The 24436-nt window shown below is 35.0% G+C and overlaps 1 protein-coding gene across 3 annotated transcripts in view; it reads left to right on the plus strand.

Annotated features, from left to right (window-relative positions):
- LOC132701812 (uncharacterized) overlaps positions 1-24436 on the plus strand; it is a 159784-nt gene that overhangs the window by 74524 nt on the left and 60824 nt on the right. For all 3 annotated transcript variants that reach the window (XM_060670025.1, XM_060670027.1, XM_060670026.1), the window contains exons 2-3: positions 528-590; positions 14254-14283. In XM_060670025.1, coding sequence (XP_060526008.1) covers positions 528-590; positions 14254-14283 — 93 coding nt within the window. The remainder of the gene's footprint in view (positions 1-527; positions 591-14253; positions 14284-24436) is intronic.

Here is a 24436-nt window from a genome sequence, read left to right on the forward strand (position 1 = left end):
CCCTAGCGCACGTGGAAAACTCGAATTTCTTTCGGAAAAATCACCGGGTCAAGAGTAATCGCGTCGATAAAAACCAACGCCATTATTTCTCAAAAGCGTTTATCTCGTGCGGCGTTTTTTAGACGTCCTTGTTCCGATCATTCTTTTTTTGTGGCCCACGGTTCACGGATCGCGGCCATTTTTTGGAGAACCAAAAATGAAACATTGCATCGACTATGTGAATTAATTTTTTTTTACCCCAAAACGGAACTTTATCAACAAAAGTAACAGAAAAATTAGAAAAAACGGGATAACAGTAACAATCTATTGACGTGGGTTGATTTATTTTTATCCGCTAGCTTTTAAACGATTACAATAATTATTTGTGGAATTATAATAAAACACGCGTGTTCAAATTAAATTTTAATCGACGAATTATCTTATCGCGTGCGTAGACGATTTCCGATTAACTGTCTCGTAGAGGGATTCCCGCTAAAAAAAAAACGTTCATTTATTCGAACGTTAGACTAACCACATTTTTTTTGCAGTCATGTCCTCCGACGGCGAGGGGTACAGCGATGACTCCCTGCAGGGCATCCTTAATGACACCGGTAAGCAAAAAAATAAATAAAAAATAACATTTGTCGCCTCATATAGCGGATTCCCTTTGACGCCGCTTGCGCGACACCTGCGTGTCAGCAGTAGAATCAATATTCTGGTATAGTTCACCCATTTGATCATATATGGCGCCGCGATCTAAACTGGTATGAAAACGGTAGGATAAGAAAATGACTATAGAAGAAATAATAGGGATTCTTGTATTTCCTTTGCATATTTATATCAAGGGGGGAAATGGGGTGTTTAATTATTTTATTTCACGATATTCTGTATTTTTAATTTTCAAAAACTACGGTTTATTTTCTGTTTTGTCTAGTCACCATTCATTTTGCATTTAAATGTGCACATTTAACCAATATTTTTTATTTTTTGAAAAAATATATTTTTTTAAATTTTTGTGACGACTAAATATGTAGAGTATAGGGAAGAACTTCTGTTTATATATAGAATATACGGGTGGAACAAGAATATGGGACCACTCTATAACTTTTAAACGGCTTGATACATCGATTTGAAATTTGGAAGGGTTAATTTAGGCTGAATGTCCAATATTTTGACAATATGTAGTTAGTGGTTGCACTTCCGGTTTGAGCGGAAAAGGCAGAAACTTTCGAATGTTAAATGGCACAACCTATATTTTTTGTATTTATCTACGTAGGACAAGACGGCTTTTCTCCTTTTCTTTTTGTTTTTTTAAATTTTTATTTAATTTTTGAAAATTGTGTCTAGGAGGCTGTGGCCATCGTAAATACAATTTACCGAGTCACCTAATCATGGGAAAAATTGTAAATGAAACTTTTCTTTACTTGTCCAATGGCAAGTAGCATTTCATATAATGAACTAGATTAATCCTTCCAAATTTCAAATCGCTGTCCCAAGCCGTTTAAAAGCTATGCTGTGTCACAGATTGTCACCGTCAAAAATAGTCGAAATGTAATATAAAACAATTTTCCAATTACACTTGCCGTTCTGTATCTAACGTGCATCATAAAGAATCCCCTTAACTATTATAAAATTCTAAGGGTAGTAATGTTATTGAATGTGTATCGAAACATTCCAGTTTGGATTGTCGGCTGCCTTTGTTTGTCGCGACACCTGTGCGCCGATACGAGAATTATCGCACATCGTCGTTTCAAAGAACGCGGCAATTAGTCTCTTGTTTTACTGTTTCAATCCGCGCCCGTCAGATGGCGCTGAAGTTTTCCGGAATTAGTTCGGCCATCGCGCTTCGACTATCGGTAACTAGATGGCACCAGACGCGGCAAATAGCGATTTTTTTCTCTGTCGCTAGCAGCAACGGTTTTCCGTTTGTTGTTGGTCTCTTTAATCGAAGAGGTTAAGATTACGGCTCGCGTTTCAGCATAAAACGTCGATTGCGTATAACACGGGCGATAATGTAAATGCACACTCGTGCGTTAATCATTTTTTCAATAATTTATTTATAATATTTACCCTTGAACGTTACCTACGATTGCATCGCGTGTCTTACGTAAGGCGAACGCGGGCGCATGGTAACAATTAATTATTGCCGTGTAAGTGGGTCATATTTATGGCGGCGCCCGAGATGGGCGACCAGAAGGAAAATATCCTTTCCGTGGAAACCGATAGGTTCACGTATCTTCCAGTGTGTTTATTCGCTGAAAATATTTATCTTTCGCGCGTTTTAGCTCCGCACGTGTTTATTGGTTTTTCGCCGAATAGAGTCCGTAAAAAACCAAAAGCTCGTACTTTATACGCTCTCCCCACCCGCGATATTATGTTTGTTATTGACCTTCCGCGGTGATTCATTTATATATCGATTCCGTTTAAAAATAATAAACCAGAGACCCGCGCCCGCGTATATTTCGGTGGTTTGGGTTTTTGTTTCTATTGACTTCTTGAACGTGGTCGTTTCCGATTACCTTTGCAATTGTTGTATCTCCAGTTCACTTGTCACGCGTAGTGAGGTCAATTAGAAGTTTGGTGTCCAAATTCGAATGAAATACCATAAATTTACATATTTCAAGAGTTTTTGCTTATTTCTAACAATTAATCAATCTTTAAAATGATAACTCATCTCTATATACATGGTAAGTCATTATAGTGATGCATAATTAAAGTCTTGAGAACTTTCACATGCAAACAGTGGGTTATCTATTCTCTCATATAGATATACAGTGTCCCCGAATGGAATCGATAAGATTGCAATAATTGCAAAATGTCGCATAAAAAGTTCGGCTTATTTTGAAAAGTTATGCTCTGCTCTGATTTTGAAAATATAAAAAAAAGAATTTTTTGTTTTACTTTTCAGTGAACTTTTAATTTATAGTTTTTTACGTCATTTGACTTTTCCATTACCCATACAAGACAGGAATTATAAATTACAGAAAAAGTTTGACAAATGATACTTTAGTCACGAGTTTGATTTCTGTACGAGGGTAGTGAATGTTTACATAAACGAGTGACTGAGAAAGTTTGTAAACGCGTTGTATAATATAATTTTTCTACCAGTTTTGTGTGAGTTTGGAGTGGGGAGTAGAAAAAATGCAATACTTGGGCAAAATAAATTTTAAAGACAAATACATACTTCTAGGTTAGGGGAACAAATGAGGCTGCTTGAAGCACTTAAAAAAACATGTTGTATTTATTTCTTTATATGCTTACTTTAATTTTTCAAAGAAATTTCCAGAGGCTACTGTAATACTTTTTATAAAACTTCTGGATTTCTCCTGCGTTGATTTTTGTTGAATCGAACTAGCCAACGTTTCGCCAATTATCCTGTTGGTTTCTTCAGAGCTTGAGTGAAACTAGCTCGTATTTTACTCTGTACCTGCTTTTATATTTTTTGAGGGGGCGGAGCGAAATTAGGTGCATAAACACCGTCTCGGATGACTGATTAGTTTTATCGAATAAAATTTTGTGTCCGGTTTCGTGATTGTGTTCGGCAACTGCTGATGAGTATATTTGTTTTAGTCTTAAGGCTCTTTCATGTTCTTTGAGCTTAGTTGATATTTTTCGTCCGGTCTCTCCAATGTATTCTTTGCCGCATATGGTGAAATGCTGTAAACTCCTAGCATCTCAAGTGGGATGTTGTCTTTGACGGATCGAAGATGTTGAGAGATTTTTGGACAAGTGGTAAATCTGCTTTTGAAGTTATATTTCTCCAGAACTTTTGATATGTGGTCAGTGATGTGTGTGTGTGTGTGATGTCGATGTAAGGAAGGATCACAGTGCCAAGTGTGGGATTGCTTTCGGTTTCATTGCATTTGGAAGGTTGTGGTGAAGTGTATTTTGTGATGGAACGCTTAATATCTCAAATGTGCAAATTATTAGACAGAAAGGCAAAGATATTTTAATTCTGGGTTCAGTGGCTCGGGCTGAGATAGTTTTACGGCTATGCAAAGAACAGTGTTGATAAATGATGATTTTTGGGCCGGATGGTGATGTGACAATGCATTAAGGTATCGGTCTGTGTGCGTAGGTTTTCTGTAAACACAATGACCCAATGTTGGGTCTGATTTTCTATTGATATATGAAGAAGCCAACAGGATGATTGGCGAAAAATTAGCTAGTTCGACTCAACAAAAACCAAAGCCGGAGGAAACCAGAAGTTTTATAAAAAGTATGCTTATTTTATTTAAAAAAAATAAGAAAAGCTATGAAAAAATATGCATATAAATATCAGTGCAGCAGAGCTTTAAAAAGTGCAAAAAATTAGCAAACACATTTTGAAAAATGTCACTAATATAATACTGTGTGTTTCATCGCTACCAAAAACTAGGTAAAGAGACTTCGTAATTGACCACAAAAATATCGGCCTCACAGTGTGACTAGTCAGTTCTCCTGTAGCTGCTTGCCGCTATTATGTCTCATTTAGAAAATTTTTCGCAAATTTTTATTAACCTTTTTTTCGTCTTTGTTTTTTTTTATGTTGCACTGGTTTCATTTTTTTTTGTCTTGACATATTTTTTTGTATTTTTCCACCTGGACTAAACGACGTATTCTGATTTCAAGGTTTTATTTTTCCGTTGTTGTTTTTTGTGGTTTTTGTCTGTCGGGTGATTATGTTTGTCGGATATACTTTTATTTAGTTTTTCCCCGCAGTAGCTGCTTTTTTCGCGCAACATATTTTTCTCGTACGTCTGGACGATAATATAGCGAGCGTTTATTTATTTTCGGCCGTTGCCTTTGATGCGTACGTTTTTAATTAATTCTCTGGTTAACTGTTTTACGGCGGTATACCCTTATTGTGTCCCCGGCGACCTCGTATTTCAGTTCGACCGCGTTGCGTTTTTAATTCGTTTTGTTTTTCCATATTTTTCGCGTATCGTTGCCAAAAACATTTCGCGTCTGAAAGCTTGGCTAGACCGCGCGAATTTTCCGGAATTTTGTTTTGGGAAAATTTTGCCCCCTCCCCCACACCCCTCACGTTTTCGTAAATATTTTGTCCTACGTTTACTTCACCGCTACTCTAGCGACGACGTTATACATCCGTTAGCTGCGACGTCATCACAAAGCGATTGTCGCATTTAAAATTTATAGCCTGTGCTAAATATAGCTTACAAAACTATACCCTTACAGACGGATACTATTTGCGTCAGCTAATTATTTATTTATTTATTTAATGGTAATCGGCGTTGAAAGTTGTGGTCTAATCGTAAATGCGAGAAAATTCTCATTTTCCATCAGTTATGATCTTAAATTAAAGTCACATTGTATGATTTTGCATTCGTGAATATGTTAATTTAAAACGTATATTAATTTTTCAAAGAAACTTCCACAGGCTACTGTAATACTTTTTACAAAACTTGTCGAACTTGCTGACGTTTCACCAGTCGTCCTGTTGGCTTCTTCAGAGATTCAAACTGGCTCGCATTTTACATTTTACTCTGCACCTGCTTTTATATTGTTTGAGGGGGGCGGAGCTAAATGAAGGGCATAAAGACCGCCTCGGATGACTGATTCTCATATGGGTGACAGGTAGAGACCTGAGTCGCGGTTAACACTGTTAGGTTGCTTATAGACTCCTATAATAATAATTATAATTATATATTATTTCTTATATTTGATGTTCTTCGAGCCTAGTTGATATTTTTCGTCCGGTCTCTGCAATGTTATCTTTGCCGCGTATGCATGGAATGCTGTAAACTCCTGGCGTCTCAGATGGAATTTTGTCTTTGACGGACCGAAGACGTTGAGAGATTTTTGGACAAATGGTAAATCTGATTTTGGCGTCATATTTTTTAGAACTTTTGATATGTGGCCAGTGATGTTTTGAAAGTAAGGAAGGATTACAGTGCCAAGAGTGGGATTGGTTATGGTGAAGTGTTTTTTTTTATGGAGCGCTTAATATCTTTAATGTGGAAATTATTAGAGAAAAGAGCAGAGTTACGGCTCTCTAAACAAAACGGTTGATAACCGATGATTTTTAGGGCGGATGGTGATGTGACCATGCATTAAGGTATAGGTTTGTGTGCGTAGGTTTTTTGTAAACAGGATGACCCAATGTTAGGCTGATTTTCTATTGATTAGAATATCTAAGAATGGAAAGTTATTATTAGTTTCCAACTCAATGGTGAAACGTATGTTAGGGTTTAAGTGTCTAAAAAAATATACTAGGGTTTCTTGCCCATGAGGCCAAACAACAAAAGTATCATCGACGTAGCGTTTCCATAATTTTGGTATTAGATGGAAGGTGCCGAGAGCTTTCTCCTCAAAGGCGTCCATAAATATATTCGCGATGACTGGTCACAGTGGAGAACCCATAGCTGTTGCCGACGTTTGTTCAAAAATTTGACCGTTATAAGAAAAATATTTTCCAGACAAGCATTTTTCAATTAAGGTGAGAAGGTTTGGTTATCAAAATGTCATACGTTCGTTCAAAAAATAGACTTCGCCCTAAGTATTTACATACTACTACTAAAATCTCCCGAGTGGTTAAAGATAAAAAATTGCTTTCGAGATAACAGGTGTTTACAGTATACCGTGCCAGCTGAGTAAAGAATACATTCCAGAAAGAGGTCTAAAAACATCAACGAAACTAAATTAATACCTGAGATCAGTGTGATTTTTCGACGAAAAACGACATTTCCAGTTTTTATCAGATTTTATCCGATAAGACTAAATTACCGCTCTTGCTTCTGTCCAAAAAAAAATTGTTTTGTTGCGTCTTTCTCCAACGCCTCGTATTATATAGTTTACAGCGTCTCGGACTTTTCCATTAGTGTCGTATTAGTTTCCAGGACTTCAAAAATAAACTGATTACGCATACTCGCGCGACGAAAATTTCGCTATTATTGCCAAATGTTGTTTATTAAGTTTATATATTTAGATAGGCGCGCGTTTTCCAGGATAAAAAATCACGCGACACGTAAAAATGGCGGCGGTATAAAATCGAGAACGTTTTGCTCGTATGTTTTTAAATAAAATTGGAATTTTGACATATGATAGGTTCCGATTTTCCTAACTCGAATAAGAATTTCTAGATAGAAAATGTGAATACTGCAAACCATAAAATTATTTGACATTTTTGTTAATAATTACAACATCTCGGTTAATGTTTCCTATATTTTTCTCAAAACACAAATACAATTAACTAACTCATATTACATTAATACTTCAGAATAGCGGCCACTTAAACGTCATATTTAGCTGCTGCTTTGCTACCAAGGTGGCTATGACATAATGGAGAAATTGACCGCATTGACTTTTTTGACAGTCGATTACAACAAGCGTATAATACGGATTCGTGTTATTCAGTGGATTTTCGAGTGCTTGTAAACTAAACTCGTAAGATACCTAATATATTTTGCTTTGTATATAGTTTAAACTATTGGTATTGTACTTGTAATATATTTTCCATGTAAGCTCCTAAATTGATCATCAAATTACCAATACATTTTTTAAGCGACTTAACCCTACTGAATTACAAAAAAAATAAATATTTTTTTTGCTTGTTGAATGTTGTTCGCTTTTGTTTGATTAGAAGTTTGAAAGCACCGTGAATGTGATACTTCCTTTCTTTTTAATACTTTACACCATACTGTGGTTCACCCCTCGTTTCTTGTTTTTTGAATAATAAATTGTTGATATTGAGAAATGCCGCGGGTTTCGAAAAATAGTTCAACAACGGTGAAAATAGTAAAAGACGAAGCTATTATTGAATTTGAAACTAGAAAAAGAGGCTATTTACTTGAAAATTTTAAATTTAGTCGAAAGCTCTCGCTTTCTTGAACAAAAGCAGCCATTTAAGTGTGCTGTAAATTAGCTGAGAGGTCCTTCCTAATGTAAATTAATATAAAAATATAAAGTTGTTTAATTATATTGTTAAGTGATGATATCGTCAATGCGAGAAAAAAATTTTCGTGAAACCCTAAAAAAAAGTTAATAATGCCATTGCCCGGATTAAAATCAAATTGGTAAACTAAAAAACAGACTGCAATTTTCAGTTACCGCATCTCAGAAAAATAATATAAATTTTCTAATACTGTTGATTGACTGTTTCCATGTTGTTACTTTTTAGGGTTGCATAATTATTTAGATTTTTTCATTTTTTTTATGGTATGTAAAAAAATTAATAATACAAGTAATATAATATCGCATATGTTATTATTAAAAAAAATTAATCTTGTGGTTTTTTTATATAAAAAAATACCAAAAACTGTTTTCTTCAAAAGCTGCAGCCGGCCATTATAAAAAAATCGTTTGAATGTTGTTATTAGAATCTTAACATGTCAGGATATTAAATTTTGTTTATTGAAAATCGCCGGGCCGGAACGTAAGTGTCCATAAAATTCGGTAATTGCAAGTTTTGCGATTTTTCACGCTGCCCCTCCCCGCCTCATTTACGTCAATCGGTTTAAACGCGTTGTTAAATAAATACGAGCCGATTTGTAACGATCGAAAAGGTCAATTATGCCCGATTTTCTAAATATACCCCCCATATCGTCCAAAAAAAAAAGAAATAAAAATTCCGCCTTTCACTATTTATATACACGAATATTTATTTTTGCGACGCGTTAACTGGAACCAACTTGACGGTTAGCGTGACTTCAAGCAAGTGATTTCAAAGTACATCCATTCTGTTATAATTAAAATACGTTTCTTCTTTTGGTAGTCTTTTACTGCCCACTTTGCAGTTTTTTAGAGTCTATAACCAGAGAACGTCAGCGCCATCTTGAATTTAGATCCTGTAACGTTCTCATTCCTTTGTAAATGACACACTTTTGTATGTATCTGTACGGAGGATCACGAAGAAGCTTCAATTGTGAAATTTTTCAAAGTCACCTTACACGCAACACTAGTAAAACCATCAAACTCAACTACCAAACACTGTGATAAATGTATCGTCGCACCAACTTTCGGGCACAGAAAAATCAGTTCTTTCAAAACGTTCCAACTTTGTCCTTGCCCCACGCTTTATCCCAAAAGAGGTAATCATTTCAAATGTCGAGTCTATCCTGAACAAACTGCCATCTCAAACAGGTAATGAAATTCGATTTTCCAATTCCAATTTTCCAAAGCCTGAACGCAATGCCCTAAAATCTCTAAAATCTAATCCCGACTACGGTTGTCATGAACTCAAATGAATATCAGGAAAATATTCATATCGTCAACTTAAAAAAGATCCCTACGTCATCTAGGGAACGCAACCTTAAATCTATCAGACTACCAAAGATTCACCAACCAGGAGTACCTATTGTCAGCACCTTTGGTTCTCCAACATATTCTCTAGAACAATACCTAGCTTCTTTATTAACTGATAGTTTCGTACTTAGTGCCTTTCGTTTGCATTGCATTATATACACAAGATATTCTAGTTAGTTTCGACGTACAATCGCTGTCTAGAACTGTATTTTTTTTGTAACGGTCATATTTTTGAACAAAGGTCGGGAACAGCATGGGTTCTCCATTATTACCATTCATGTGGTATACTCCCTAACATACCATTTACCATTGAATTAGAAACTAATAATAAATATTCTTATCAATAGAAAATCAGACCTAACATTGGGTCTTTGGGTTTACAGAAAACATGGTCACATCACCATCCGGCCCAAAAATCAACGGTTATCAACTTTTTGTTTACAGCGCCATAAAACTGTCTCAGCGCGAGTCACTGAACCCAAGATTAAAACACCTTACCTCTGCTCTTTTCTCACTACAACCTTCCAATAGCAATGAGCCCGAAAGCAATTCCTGACATGCGAGTGTAACCCTTTCTTTCATTCAAAATATCACTGACGATTCGTCAAAAGTTCTAAAGAAACATAACGTCAAAACCAGATTTACCAAAAATCTCTTCGATCTTTGCCGATTCGAAAATTTTATCCGTATAGGAGCTTTTATTTCTTTTTTTACTCCCGTCTGTAAAATACCTAATTATCCAGCGATCTAGCGTGCGGGAAGCGTCACTTTGCCACGTCAGTTTCGTTTCCCATGAATCCGAGCCACTTCGGACATTTCCCGGATTTTACCGCACGGCTTTTGGAGCAATCGGATGTTTTTGGAGATATTTTCCACGCTTTGAATTTTGACGTTTGTCAGTTCTGACGGTCATGTCAGTGAATGTATTCGTGTTGTTTTGCGGAAATGTATCCAATAACTAACGGTCGTAGAAAAAGTATAATATGCAACACATTCGGTAAACTTTTTAAGTCACTCGTTTATTAAACCCTCGCTCCGCTGCGCACCGCTCGTGTTAAATAAACTCGTGAGTCAAATTGCCGTTTACCGCACTTATATTATATTGCATAATGTACAAACATTACGATTTGCAGTTTGAAGTCTTCTATTACTATTTTTAGATAAACGTTAGAAACAGTTTTAAACGAAGATTTTATGCACTAATTAACCAAACAAGATAAGAAAAAGAACAGGAAATCGAAGTATGACTAATTATTATGAGTTACTCGGGAGGATCTAATCTTAACACGAAAAAATCAATATGGAATCCATCATAAACTAGTTTTCTAGTAGAATTAAGCCTTAGGTGAAATATGTCCAAGTGACTAAAATAGTGATTGTAGTTCTTTTGCATTAGAGGGGAGTGAGGAATTTACTGATTAATTGGTATTAAGTAGTCACATTAAAATAAAATTGAGTCAATTTGCTCACCTAATGTTTCAGGACATGCAAGAGTTTTTGGAGGTTTTCTATTCTACTTACGCATTTTAGATACGCGTAGTCCAAGTTTGACCTGACAAGTTATATAAAAGATTCACAGATTTGTTTCCCAAACAATAACTTGGAGTATAACATAACCGTGAGATCCTTGAAATACATAGTTTAAGTTGAACCTAGAAAAAGTAATTCGAGAGCATATATTGAAGGTAATCTTTACCCTTACTATATTCGGTAAAACTGAACACTATAATTAGTTATGGTTAGTTTAGTGTTTGACTCAGTTCAAGTTAAAGATGCTAGTGATTGTGTATGAAAGATAGGCGTCAATTTCGTGTAGTGGTCATAGGATTTTCTTTGAAATATAAGATTTAGAGGTTTTATATCCCCTTCTAGCCATGAAAATGATATCTTAAAATATCTTAAGACGTTCAGGTATTCAAATCTTTGGCACCATCTTATAATACTTGTCGACCTAATGATCACTGATATAATTTTCTAGTTGAATTGGTTAATTATTTAGAGTAAAATTTATTTTTGCAATTTTAAATTAAATTAAATTAAATTACGTATTTATTTATAATATAAATCCACTATGTATATAGCGTTTCTGAAACGTAATGAAGTTTTGAGAATTAAGAATAAAGAGAAAGGGTCCTTTAGAAATTTTCTGATGACTTTGTGGTATATTTATTACGAGCTGAAAGTCCATTAAATGTTTATTGTAGAATGTCGTTCAGTTATGCGCTTGTAAATTTTTAAAAGTAAACCTTTTCTGTTTTTTTGCCTGCAGAAAGTGACTAGTCGAAACCGTCCGAAAATAAAACGTGGTTTAATTATAACACTTTTGTGTCTAAAACCGGCCAAGGCCCGACGCGAGTACACGAAACCTATTTTCGAAGGCGTCGACATGTTTAAAGGACGGCGTCTCATTGTTTATATTTGTTACCCCCGCGTATACGCGACCCAAAATTGCATTAATTAGTTATTTATTTATTCAGTTCAACTTACCAACTGATTATCCAATACCAATTTACTTAAAAACTAGCATAAAATCCTCCTTTAGAAAGAGATACGAAAAATCTGCCGATTAAACATTCTGATATAAATTTTGTAATAATGCTTTTTTATCACTAAATATATTTGTTTCACTATGGTTTTGTTCATAAAGTAAGCCGCTATTTTTGGCATAGTTTTGGTTAGTGAAATATCTCAAAAAGTAAAGGGCTTAGATATGGGACATATGATAGGCCAATGGAATGAACCAAAAAAATACAGGTAGTTAAAATAAGCATGATGTTGCTTATTTAAATTGTTTAAATTTGTGCAGCTATAATATTCATCCTGTATGCATCATATATATTTTGAAAATTTGTCCTTGCGTACATAACGGGAACCTATGGTTAAATATGGTATTCATTTCGACCGTTCAGCTTGTTAAAACAGAAAAAAAAGTCATCTCGCAGTAACCCTGTCAACTGAATTTAAAAAATATTGCACCTCTAACTAAGACTCTTTCTTTGTTGTTATATGTATTATGTAATGTCCCATTTAAAAATACCCATACAAAATTTAACAACCAACTATTTTTTTAATGTATAAGTAAAAATAATTTTAATTTGTGACCTCTTTACCAATCTCGCAATTTTGGTTAAAATGTTTTTTCCCTTCTGTAAAATACTTAATTTTACCACTTCACTTCCGGTTCCCACTGTTCCGGGTCACTTTCAATATATCCGGGATATTATCGCCCGAGTTCGGGAGCAATCGGATGTTTTCGGAAATATATTTGACGTTTGTGAATTCTGACTGTCTTGACAGTGAATATATTCATGTTGTTTTGCATAAATATACTCAAAAACTAACAGTCGTTGTTATTTATTTATTTAACATGCTGGGTTAACAAGTACAAATTCCAAGTCCAAGGAGTTTTACATACACTCAATTTTTGGTTGCGCCTAGGTTTCTAAGAACCCGTATCTTAACACTCTATACTACCCCCTTACTTTATTATGCAACCATTTTGGGAAACTTTTTAAGTCACTCGTGTATTAGGCACTCGCTCAAATGCCTTTTACCACACTTGTGGTATAATATACCATATCTTACCGTTTATGAGCTATCTTTGCCGCACGTATTGTTGACTTACCCTGTATATATAAAATAAGACTAGAAGTTGAAAATGGCTTTTTTGAAACATTTTAGTTCCTGAACATTCCTCGGTTGCGATTTGAATTATTAGAGAGAGTTGTTACTGATTCCTTTTTGCTAAAAAACAGATCAATCCGAAAACGCAACAAGAAAACCATATTTTCTAAAAACAGAAACCAATTATGACTTAATAATCGCCCTGTATATGTTTGCGGACACGCTCGGTCGTGGGCCAACCTGCAAAACGCTCATTTTCACTATTATTATTATTATTATTATTATTATTATTATTATTATTAAAAGTCAATTTCCGATGTCGCTAAAGTTAGATTTGGATTTAGATTAGGATTTGCAAATGTGAATCAGTTCGTTACTTATCTTAATTTAAAACAGCATATCCTGTGGGTAAGTAAGCACGGAAATTTTATAAGGGATCTCCCAAAATAACCCCTTTTCCCCTCGCATCAACCCAAAAAATAATTTAATTACTATTTTGTAATCTCGAAATAATCTGACGTTGCCCCAGATATTCAACCAGACCATTGAAGAGCCACTAAGGGAGGCTTCAAAATGGTATATCGCTTAACCCCCTTGAAACTGCCGGGAAGACATAAAACTGCCCTTAATAATCAAATACCCAAAAGTATGATATATTGATTTCGCAATGTCAAAAAAATCTGATGTCTCAGATATTCAAACAGACTATTGAAGACCCACTTGGGAGACCTTCAAAATGATGTATTACTCAACCGCTTTCAAACAGTCTACAAACTACCCCCAATAATGAAATACCCAAAAGTTCGATATATTTATTTCGCAATCTCAAAAAAATCAAAACGATATATTACTCAACCACCTCCAAAGGTCGGGAAGATATAAAACTACCCCCAATAAAATTCCCCAATATCAAAGTAAATATTTGGTTTTGACTCGAAAGACTTTTTTGAGATTCCGAAATATACAAAACGAACATCATTTTGAAGCTCTACTAAGTGGCTCTTTAATAGTCTAATTGAATATCTGGGACAACGTCAGATTATTGGGGGTAGTTTTTTATCTTCCCGACGGTTTCAACGTGGCCGAGCAATACACCGTTATGCAGCTCTCCTAAGTGTAATAAGTAATAGTAATTAAATTATTTTTGGGTTGATGCGGGGGGAAAGGGGTCGTTCTCTCTATAGCAACATCGGATATGGTTTTTGGGAGTTTCTTTTCAATAAATCCGTGCTTACTTACCCACAGGAATATGTTTTTTTTTTAAATTAAGATAAGTAACGAACTCCGATCCAAATCCAAATCTAAATCTAACTTCAGCCACACCAATTTCCGCTAGACACGAAAAGGGGGGGGGGGGGGGGGGAAGGTCCGTTTTCGATGTAAATTAATTTGTTTCTATTTTTGCAGATTCCGACGTGTCGGACTACTCCCATCTCGGTAAGTGATGCGTCTTTTAATTTCTGCGCGTACCGGTTCGAGGCGGTTTCCCTTAACGAGGAGCCAGAGACGAAGCCGCAAAAAAAAACCATCCAATCGCCCTCAAATTGACCGGCAAACGGGGGGAAAATCGAAGCCGGTCACCAGCTCGCCGCGTGCTCGCTGGAAATCTCCTTCGGTTTAATAATAAATATTAAACAATTGATGGGATTCCGCGCGAGGCGATCTGTTCGGTAACGATTTTTTTTCGCGGAAAAGTGACGCAATATCGCTCTTTTTATATTGTCGATTTTTTCCTTATCCCCAAGGCAAGGCCGCCGTTGATTGGATTACCTAATTTAAAGGCCTCGGCGATTGGAACTGTGGTTATCGGCAGAAATTGCCACGGGGTGGGGTGAGAGGCACGACAACAATGGAAGGTGGAGGACATCCGCTCCGGCGGGTGGGCGGCTAGAATACCCACAGCCAACGTTTTATATCGTTTGCATCTTCGATTTACGAGGGTCGTTCAATAAGAGTTGGCGATCGTATAGTATCGAAAATGAATTTTTCCCATGAACTAGTCAGTTATTTTTTATAAAACTTCTGGATTCCTCCTGCGTCTGTTTTTGTTGACTCGAACTAGATAAATTTCGCCAAGCATCCTGTTGGCTTCTTCCGAGCTTAACTTGAAACTGACTGGCATTTTACTCTGTACCTACTTATTGTTGGTGACAGATAAAGATCTGAGTCGCGGTTAAGTTTGTTAGGTTGCTTGCAGATTTCTATAAACTCTCGGATTTTTCGTTGATAGAAGAATTGATTACATGCAAGAACTTTAGTTTTATCGTCCGGTCTCTCCAATGTATTCTTTGCCGCATATGCATGGAATGCTGTAAACTTCTGACATCTCAAAAATTTTTTTATTTGAAGGTTGTGGTGAAGTGTATTTTGTGATGGAACGCTTAATATTTTTATTGTGGAAATTATGGATGGTGATGCAACAATGCATTAAGGTATCTGTCTGCGTAGGTTTTCTGGAAGCACCATGACCCAATGTTAAGTCAATGTTGAATCGGGACAAAAATACGCATTTTCAAACTAAGAAAATCCTGAAAATTTAAGATTCAATCTTTACTTTTTCTTGGACTTATTTCAAGAGATATAGAAATGGGAATTTGAAATTTTTAATAGGACGTTGATTAGAGGGAAACTTGCTGAACCATAAAAAATATTTCTTGAAATAAAGTTTCAATTTTTAAACGAACACTAAGCACTTTTAACCCGTGCGTTTTAAATCATTTGATTATTAATAAAAATGACACGATGCGCCAAAAAAAATCTAACCATAAACTAATCGTAATTATCGATTCTCAAATCGTAGTCGCGAAAATTAAACGAACTGTCAAGGTCGAATTTTGAGAAATAAAAATACGTTTGCGAATAATTAAGGAACCCTCATATCTAATCGTTGTCATTTGTAAACTAAAAGGCTTGATTAAAATTACGAATACGTGATTGTGAATTATGAATGAAACGGGTATTCTTTTTGGCATACAACGTAATACTAATGACAATATGATTTCACAATTTTTTACTTGTTTGTGTTTTTTATTATATTTTATATTATATTTTTAACAATATCAACTCATCCTTATATATTTTGAATAACTACTAATAATTTCATGCTGGCGAGAAAAGGTTTTTTTTGGGGTACGTCTACTTCACATTTATCTGTTTTTATTTTATAAATAAATATTATCCATTTTATTAAATAGTGAACGGCTAAAGTGTGCAATAAATTTATTTAAAATCAACTATTGGATTTCAAGAAAAATGCTCGCACACGTTCATCATAATTTTTTCTTGGGTATTTTTAGTGGTAAACAAAATATACGGGGTCGGTCAAAAAGCAGATATCGATACCAAAAAGAAAATATTTTCCTATTCTATGCCTATCTCTTACTTTTTATCAGCAAAATATTAAAAAACAGAAATTCAATGTTGCAATGTACAGATAAGTAGCTAGTAATAGTAAAGTCCTTAAATTGACATTATCTGACCATTAAAAAAAATGGATTTAAGTTGCGCTAAACTGTCTGCCGATTTAACTCAATGTGGATCTTGTAATGGGACGTTTAACAAATTTTAAAGTTCTTCTTGAGTTTTCATTTTGTGTCTCGTTTTTTATTTTTTTGCTCATAAATAGTGAGAGATGAAACATACTTGAAAATTGACATAGAATTGGAAAATGGATTTTAAAAAATGGTGTTTTATTTAAGGATCAACATCTACTTTTTGATCCAGCCTGTATATTTTTTATTTCCTGCAAAAAATATGATGGACGTGTGGATGATTTTTCTTTAAATCCTGTATCTGAATTTTAAATGATTTTATTCCATATTTTATTATTATTTTTTTACGTTCACTCTATAAATAAAACATATAAGTACGGTTATACACATAAAGTATTTCCATGTAATAACGAATATTGATTATTTGATTTTATCATTTTCATGACACGATGATGTATATTTATGCGTATTATTTAGAAACAAAAAATAAATCAGTATTTTGGTTTTCGTTACCTATTGATTTATTATTAATAATAATAATTAGAAAATTCATTTTCAACATGTGTACACCCAATTACAGAGAATATACACATAAGGGAAAAATAATGAAAATGCAACACAAAAACCATGGAAACTAATTACTCACACACGTACTCTGAGCAGTTATAAGCTCTGCGCATGAACCAAAAAAATGTCGACAATCTCACGAAGAGTGTATCCGCATTAATATCACAGGTGTCTGAAATAATGTTCAAGTTATCACACGTAAACATATAAAACATTTGTCCTAGGTGTAGGGATTTGGAATGGAATTTGGAATTAAATCTGGGGACATAAAATTTTACTTTGCTTAATGTTCACCGGACCATGTAAAAAGCCAGGCGGAAATTATAAAGAATTAATGTCCCCCCTAACCTTCAGAGATTATCTCACGAACCTGCCTAATAGTACCTGTTGGTCATCCAAATCCTCTATTGGGATATATAAAGGGTGTTTTTTTCGATGTATAGAACTTTATGTTGCAATAAAACAATGATGGATTATTCGATTGACATGAATTTTATTTATCCGAAAGATTATCTTGTGGCATTACAGTTTAAATATAATTTCTGGCATATGACCGCCACGGCTGGCGCGGATGTAGTCCAATCTGGACGTCCAATTTTCGATGACTTTGTCCAACATTTGTGGCCGTATATCGGCAACAACACGGCGGATGTTGTCTGTCAAATGGTCAAGCGTTTGTGGCGCCGCATAGACCAATGACTTTACATAGCCCCACACAAAGTAGTCTAGCGGTGTTAAATCACAAGATCTTGGAGGCCAATTCACAGGTCCAAAACGTGAAATTAGGCGGTCACCAAACGTGTCTTTCAATGTATCGATTGTGATGTCTTATTGAAACCACATCTTCTGGACATCATGGTTATTCAATTTAGGAATGAAAGAGTTAGTAATCATAGCTCTATACCGATCACCATTGACTGTAACGTTCTGGCCATCATCGTTTTTGAAGAAGTCAATTTTTCTGGATGTAACGGTGTTTCCACAGACACTTGAGGATTAGCTTCGCTCCAGTTTAGTTTGTTGACGTAGCCAATCAGCCAGAAGTGCGCTTCATCGCTAAACAAAATTCGCTTATGAAAATCGGGAACAACGGCAATCTCGTTTTGGGCCCATTCGATGAATCTACGCCTTACTTGATGATGGTTTGGCTTCAATTCTTGCACGAATTGGATTTTGTAAGCACGTAAACCAAGATCCTTCCGCAAAATGTTCCATGAAGTGGATGGACACAGATCAAATTCCTGTGCTCGATGGCGGATGGACTTATTCGGGTCTTCCCCAATGCTACGCTTTATAGCAGCAATAACTTCTTCTGTGCGCACCGTACGGCGTCTCTGGGGATGCGAGTTATCAATAAGAGTAAACGTGGTGCGAAAACGTTCCATGGTTAATCGAATTAACTGCTCTGCCAACTACCGAACTGAGAATAAATCACTTGACAGCTGTTAAGTCGGTCGCCATCTTGAACAATAATGCCAACTTAAAATTCTATACATCGAAAATAATAACCCTATATTATCTTTCTTCAAAACTGAGTATTTAAGTAATCGTCTCTGTATCAACTCCAAGCTATCAATATTGATATATTGGACGCCACAACAATGACCCATATCTTAAAAGTTGCCAACACTAATTGCTTAATATGAGGTGCAAAAATAAATCTGGAATCGAAGACAATCTCTCCAAGTCTTTAACTTCGCTTAATCGATTCAATACAGTTCGATTTATTACGTAATTAAATAAATTTATGTTCCGCTTTCTAGAGTAAGTAAGCACGTTACACTTAGAAATATTTGAACCTAATCGATTAACCATTCTGGTATGACATTAATATTATCCTGATGCAACAAGCAATCAATTAGATCATCAATAAAGACGATAAAAAGAACAGGTCCTACATTTGACCCTTATGGTACCCTCGATATGGGATGAAATACTAGGGAGCTAAACCGCTCGTATTGCACAAGACGTCTACGATTTAATGGGTAGGATTTCGGCAAGTTTGTTAACGACAACGCTATGCCAACATTATGAATGAAAATTCATATATAGTACATCCGTCTGATCTAACTCACATTCGCATAAATATTAAGTCGACGTTGCTAGATTGCTTGTGCACCACTTATTAGAAACAAAACCGTCGTGCTCAGCACTAACATTATTCTTAAGACTGAAATAAATGCAGTCACAAACTATAATTGCGAAGAGTTTGGAAACATCGCGTAGAAGCGATATGGGCCGATAATTTTCAAAACAGGAATAACTTTGGCAATCGTATTGAATATGTGAGTAAGTGGACGAGGACGCTGATACAGTTCTTAACAAAGAGGCTAGGGATGCCGTCAGTACCGGCTGTTGGTGTATCTTTCAGTTTTTTCGATAACTCCAACAATAACAATGTTATCGTGCGCTGAAAGAGACATCACACCAGTATAATTCTGATCAGAGGGAATATAGACCTAACTAAAATATCTACCAGAAGCATCAACAAGGGGCTGCCTTTATTCTTCTGAGCAAAAAAATGTTGCTCTTTCTTAAAAATTTGTATGATAATAATAATAATAATTATAATAATAAATTGCCTTTATTGGTGTATAATGTAAAAATATACAGTAGAGAAGATGCTAAGTTTAGCAAAAGCTACTCCACTTAACTTCTTAAATGTTTAGTTTTGAAAACTAAATAGGAAGTTATAATTACATTGCTAAATTAAATATAGTATAATAGATAAATGTAATAGTAGTATGGCGAAATAGAAAGTTAAAATAAAAAGAATAATATTGAAAATCAAATTAGTTGAGAAGTTAGCAGTTTCAACCTGATATATTTTTTAAAGAATTTAATTGAAAGTGATTTTACTGAATCGGGTATACTATTGAAAATTACACCTGCGTTATAAAAAAATGATCTGCGGAACACAGAAAAACGATATCATGCCAGTGAGAGTCCGTAGGGGTGCTTTAAAACCACTGATTGAACATTACGAAACTGTTATTTAGCCCGTAAGTAGGACGGATTGGATGTGCTAATAATTTGGAATACCATAGAGGCCAAAAAGTATTTGAAAGTACTGTCAATTTTTAGCCAGTTAAGTTCCTGAATTTTGTGGGAAATCCTATAAAATTTACGCAAGCCGAATATAAATCTGCAACAGCTGTTTTGAATTTTTTGCAATGTATATTTATTAATACTAGAGGACTAAACCATAGTTCATAATCGAAAGGACAAGCGATTAAGCTAAAAGTTTCCGTAAACTGAAATTAAGGACAGTTCTATGCTCGTATAAAGTGCGCAAAACCAAATAAGACTTTTTCAAGTTCACCGTTAATTAATAAATACATTTGAGATACTTATACAATGTTAGGTTTAGGAGAAAAGAATATTACACTGCATTTTTTAGCATTAAGTTGAAGATTATGCCTAGAAGAATATAGAAATAAGTTATGCAAATCCAAATTGATATAAATTGAAGCAATATCAAATAATTTAGGATCGAAGGAGTAAAATAGCTGAGTGTCATCAACAAATGAATACAAATTGAAATAAATACACATAAATTAAGAGAATACTTGACTAAAAATTTTCAATTTTTACATTATGCGTACTACTTGTTACTTTCGAAAATCGATGAAATCGAATTTTTCGAATGCATCTACGCTCGTATAAAAATTTTATATCTCGGTAACGTTAGGTCCTATAGGATCGCCGTTGGTACAGACATGATCACTCTCCGTTCTCGTCTTTTGGTTTTTCCTGAATAATTTTCGAACCATTGGAGCTACAAAATTAAAATTTGCCTCTTTTTTAACCCTCCACGATGCACATAAGCTTATAAGAAATGGCGCTGATCTGACTCTGGTATCCATCTTTTTTTTGCGATTTTCGACTGTTTTTTGGACATTGCTATGAAACACAATAAGTTTCCGAAAGTTGAAGCAATTGAATTCATATTTGGCACATTTATGCAGCTTTGCCCCGTGACGGGGGGTCGGGAAGTAGTAACAAAAATTTAAAATTGCGTGTGCAAGGGTCTACAAAAAACATCATTTTTCAAAAACCGTTTACAAGATCAAAAAAATTTTTGAACCAGAAGATGCAGAAGATACGGCTCTATAAACTTTTAATGTTGACAATTTTTCAAAAATATACAGGGTGTGCCGTAAATTCAAAAAAAAGTGAAAAAAGGGTCCCCCTATTGTTGAAAATTGGTTATAACTGAAAGACTATGATTCAGATCTCACTTTCTTTTATATTGCGATATAGCCCACATAGACAGCAAAAACTTTTGTATTTAAGGTTTTCACCTATTGTACAAGGTTTTTCCCGATATTGAGTGCTAAATGAGAAATGTGTTAAGCGTCCTAAATTTGCATATATCAACTTCAAATTTAGCAAAAGGGTAGCAAAAGGGTAGAAGTCTACATTTAAACAATAGAAATTGGGCGACATCAAATTTTACCAAGTCTTTTTTTTTAATGTTTGAAATTTTTTTTTTTGGTAATTTTAGCTTTCAGAAAAATATGTTTTGTTCCATAATCGTTCACCCGATCGGCAAAATTCTTTAACCAACAGACGCAGAAGATCCAGTACAATAACATTTATTTCGGGCATTTTTGCGATTATCTACAGAGTTTTCAAATTATAGGCAAAAATCTAAAAGACGTAGAAAATTGTTCTTTTACGGAGTAAATTATTAGTCTCAAATCAAAAATCGTAAAAAATTTTGCTAACATAGGCGCATCAAGAGCTACAATTTTTGTATTTGCGGTTTTCGTCTATCACATACGCTGCTCGGGATATTTGAAAAAATGTCTATTGAAATCGTTATTTTCAAAAAATTCTTGAACCAGGAAACGTGGAAGATCCAGGGCTATAACCTCTACTTCGAACATTGTTTGAATCATAGACAGGGTCTGTCGTTTATGGGCAAAAAATCAAAAAGATCCTAAAAATTTCCGTTTGTGTGGGTAAATTATTGGCGATGAATGAAAAACCGTTAAAGATGGGATAATTTTATTTGAACAGTATCGTAAACTATGTCGAGAGAGGTTTCGTCAATTGTACAGGCGCGAGATATTTGAAAAAAATATCATTCGACAACCCTATTACTTGTGCAAATTTTAATATTTACCGATGTTTGCTGTAACTTTGAAGTTCGACGAGATGTCCGCCGGAGCACGATAGAAAAACAATGCACCCACACGAAAAGCTGCTTCGAGCTACGCCCAGTGACGATTTTTCGAAAGCAATCTTGTTAAGTGACAGGACATCCAGTCATTCCAACTTAGATCAATTCACTGCCTTAGCTTAAACCCAAGTTTTTGCTATGGTATTTTTTCCAAAACGTACCCAAAGGCCCTTGTCATTCCAGCATTGTTAAACAAAATGTTCCCTTATATCCATAGCGATTTTAAGCATTTACCGAGTCTGTTATGTAATTTGTTACGCTACATGTGGGCGTCGGTCCAAACCTCTGTCGCGCGAATTCCTGTCGCTGCTCTCCTTGGTCGTCGTCAATTACGAATCGGAAAGTAGGTATCTGCATATCGGGGAAACGAAAGGACGCTGGATTATCGCCTTTCTAAGCGTCGACGAGTCGGCGGAGATATAATAAAATTAAAATTATTCACCCCGACCACGTATAAGAAATCGTACGGTATATTAACGGGAAAAACGACCATTGTAATAGTCGAACCGAGGTCTCGGGCCCGTTTCGATCGCCTTTCACGACCGTTTTTTGTTCGGCTTTCTAAATGTCGAAAAACAGAAAAATTATTGACGTTTTCGCCATCGAAATCTAAACGGATACGTTGTTATTATTATTAGAAATATCCGCATTCGGAAGCCAAATAACGAATTGTTTCTGATCGACTATACGATGACGTCACATGCCAATAAATATGTGCTCGCGTCGATGGCACTCGCTTATAAAGTTGTCCGATTTAAAATGTGTTATCCATATAGCAGTTATTTTTTTAATAATAGAGCTTTATAATTAATTAATAATTAAAAATAGCCACGGGAAATTCCCGAGATCACGGTTATACACAATCTCAAATGTTTTATTTTTATTAGAATTTTTATTTTATCGCTAAAAAGCATGACAAGACACCCACTCCAAAATAGGAGTACCGAATTTTATTGTGGGTACTTTGCAAAACGTGCAAATATACGTTGACTCATCCATTAATTACAAATAATTTATATTTTTCCTCTAGTCGTGATAAACTGCGCCATTAAAAAAAACGACCCTTAACCCTTAAAAGTAATTTTGGAAACATTTTGCACTTTTGAAGGGCACATAAGACAATAGGTTTTAACGGAAAAAGGTAACGTACCCTACCATCTCATCAGTGAACCGGTTAAAAGCGATCCGATGGGCTATGGGGGGCAGTGCCTTCGCACGCGATGGTCGCCGTGCCTACATCGTTAACGTTATTTTTAGACGTAACCCGCACGTCGGGTTTTAAAAATAAATCCGCAAGAAGCGGCATCCGAAGGCAGAAGATGTAAAAAAGGGAATCGAGGCGAGTTTAACGCCCTCTGGTGGTATGGCGGTGCTCCCGCGGTTAGTCGAGTACGCCGTCCATAACCGTGTCTACTTAACGGCTACCGGAAGCCGGGTTGCCAGATAGGCGTGTTCGTAAAGGGACGCGCGATGGACCAGGGAGTGTCCAAACTATTGAAACTAACTCATAATACATTTCGTACAACGATCGTTTTCCTTATGATAGGCCAATTAAATAGCCCATAAACCTTCATAAAATAAGCGAGTCAAGTCGTATTATTGCAATGGAAACGTCAACAATAATTTTGTAACTTTTGTTGTCAGTGTCATTTTGAGAATGTTTTATTTAGACAATTTTCCGCGTTAAAAGTGGAGGGAATTTTTTAAAAGAAATTAGCTTTTCCAAAATTCAGACTAATTTTATGCTCTAAAATCTTTGAAAAATTCTACATTGTTTTTGAGTCATATTAAAAAAAAAGTCCAAAAAAAGTTTGTCTGTTATTTATTAAGCAATATGTTACAATTTTAGCATAATTTAGGGATGCTGTTGATACTATGTATTAAAGTAACATGTTGTGGTGTTACGTGTAAGACACAATCTTGCTCCCACCTACTCCATTAAAAAAAAAAAATTAAAGAACTTGCCGTGTGGGCAAAAAAAACAGAGAAAAATGTTTTTTTTACTGTTCTTTTGACATTAAGACTAAGTATAAATCAAAACCTTAAACGAACGCTCTTATTGCAAAGCAATGGTTTAACTTTTTTAGAGCTATGACTAATGCAAAAATGTAACCAAAACAGAGCAAAGTGCTTAACTGATATTTTACATGTATAAAAACCCTGTTACTGTTTTATTTCGTTTCTTTCAAGCAAACTTAAGTATTTTAAAAAATCCGATAACAATATTTTGTTTTAATCTATATTAAATAAATAAATAACTTTTTTTTGTTAAAATTTTTACTTTTGCTACACTCGGTATTTTATTTAATTTACTTAACTATAATTATTTCAAAATGTTTCTACA

This window comes from Cylas formicarius, unplaced genomic scaffold (genome assembly GCF_029955315.1).
Source record: "Cylas formicarius isolate icCylForm1 unplaced genomic scaffold, icCylForm1.1 PGA_scaffold_5__7_contigs__length_24384050, whole genome shotgun sequence".
In the NCBI taxonomy this organism is placed as follows: Eukaryota; Metazoa; Arthropoda; class Insecta; order Coleoptera; family Brentidae; genus Cylas; species Cylas formicarius.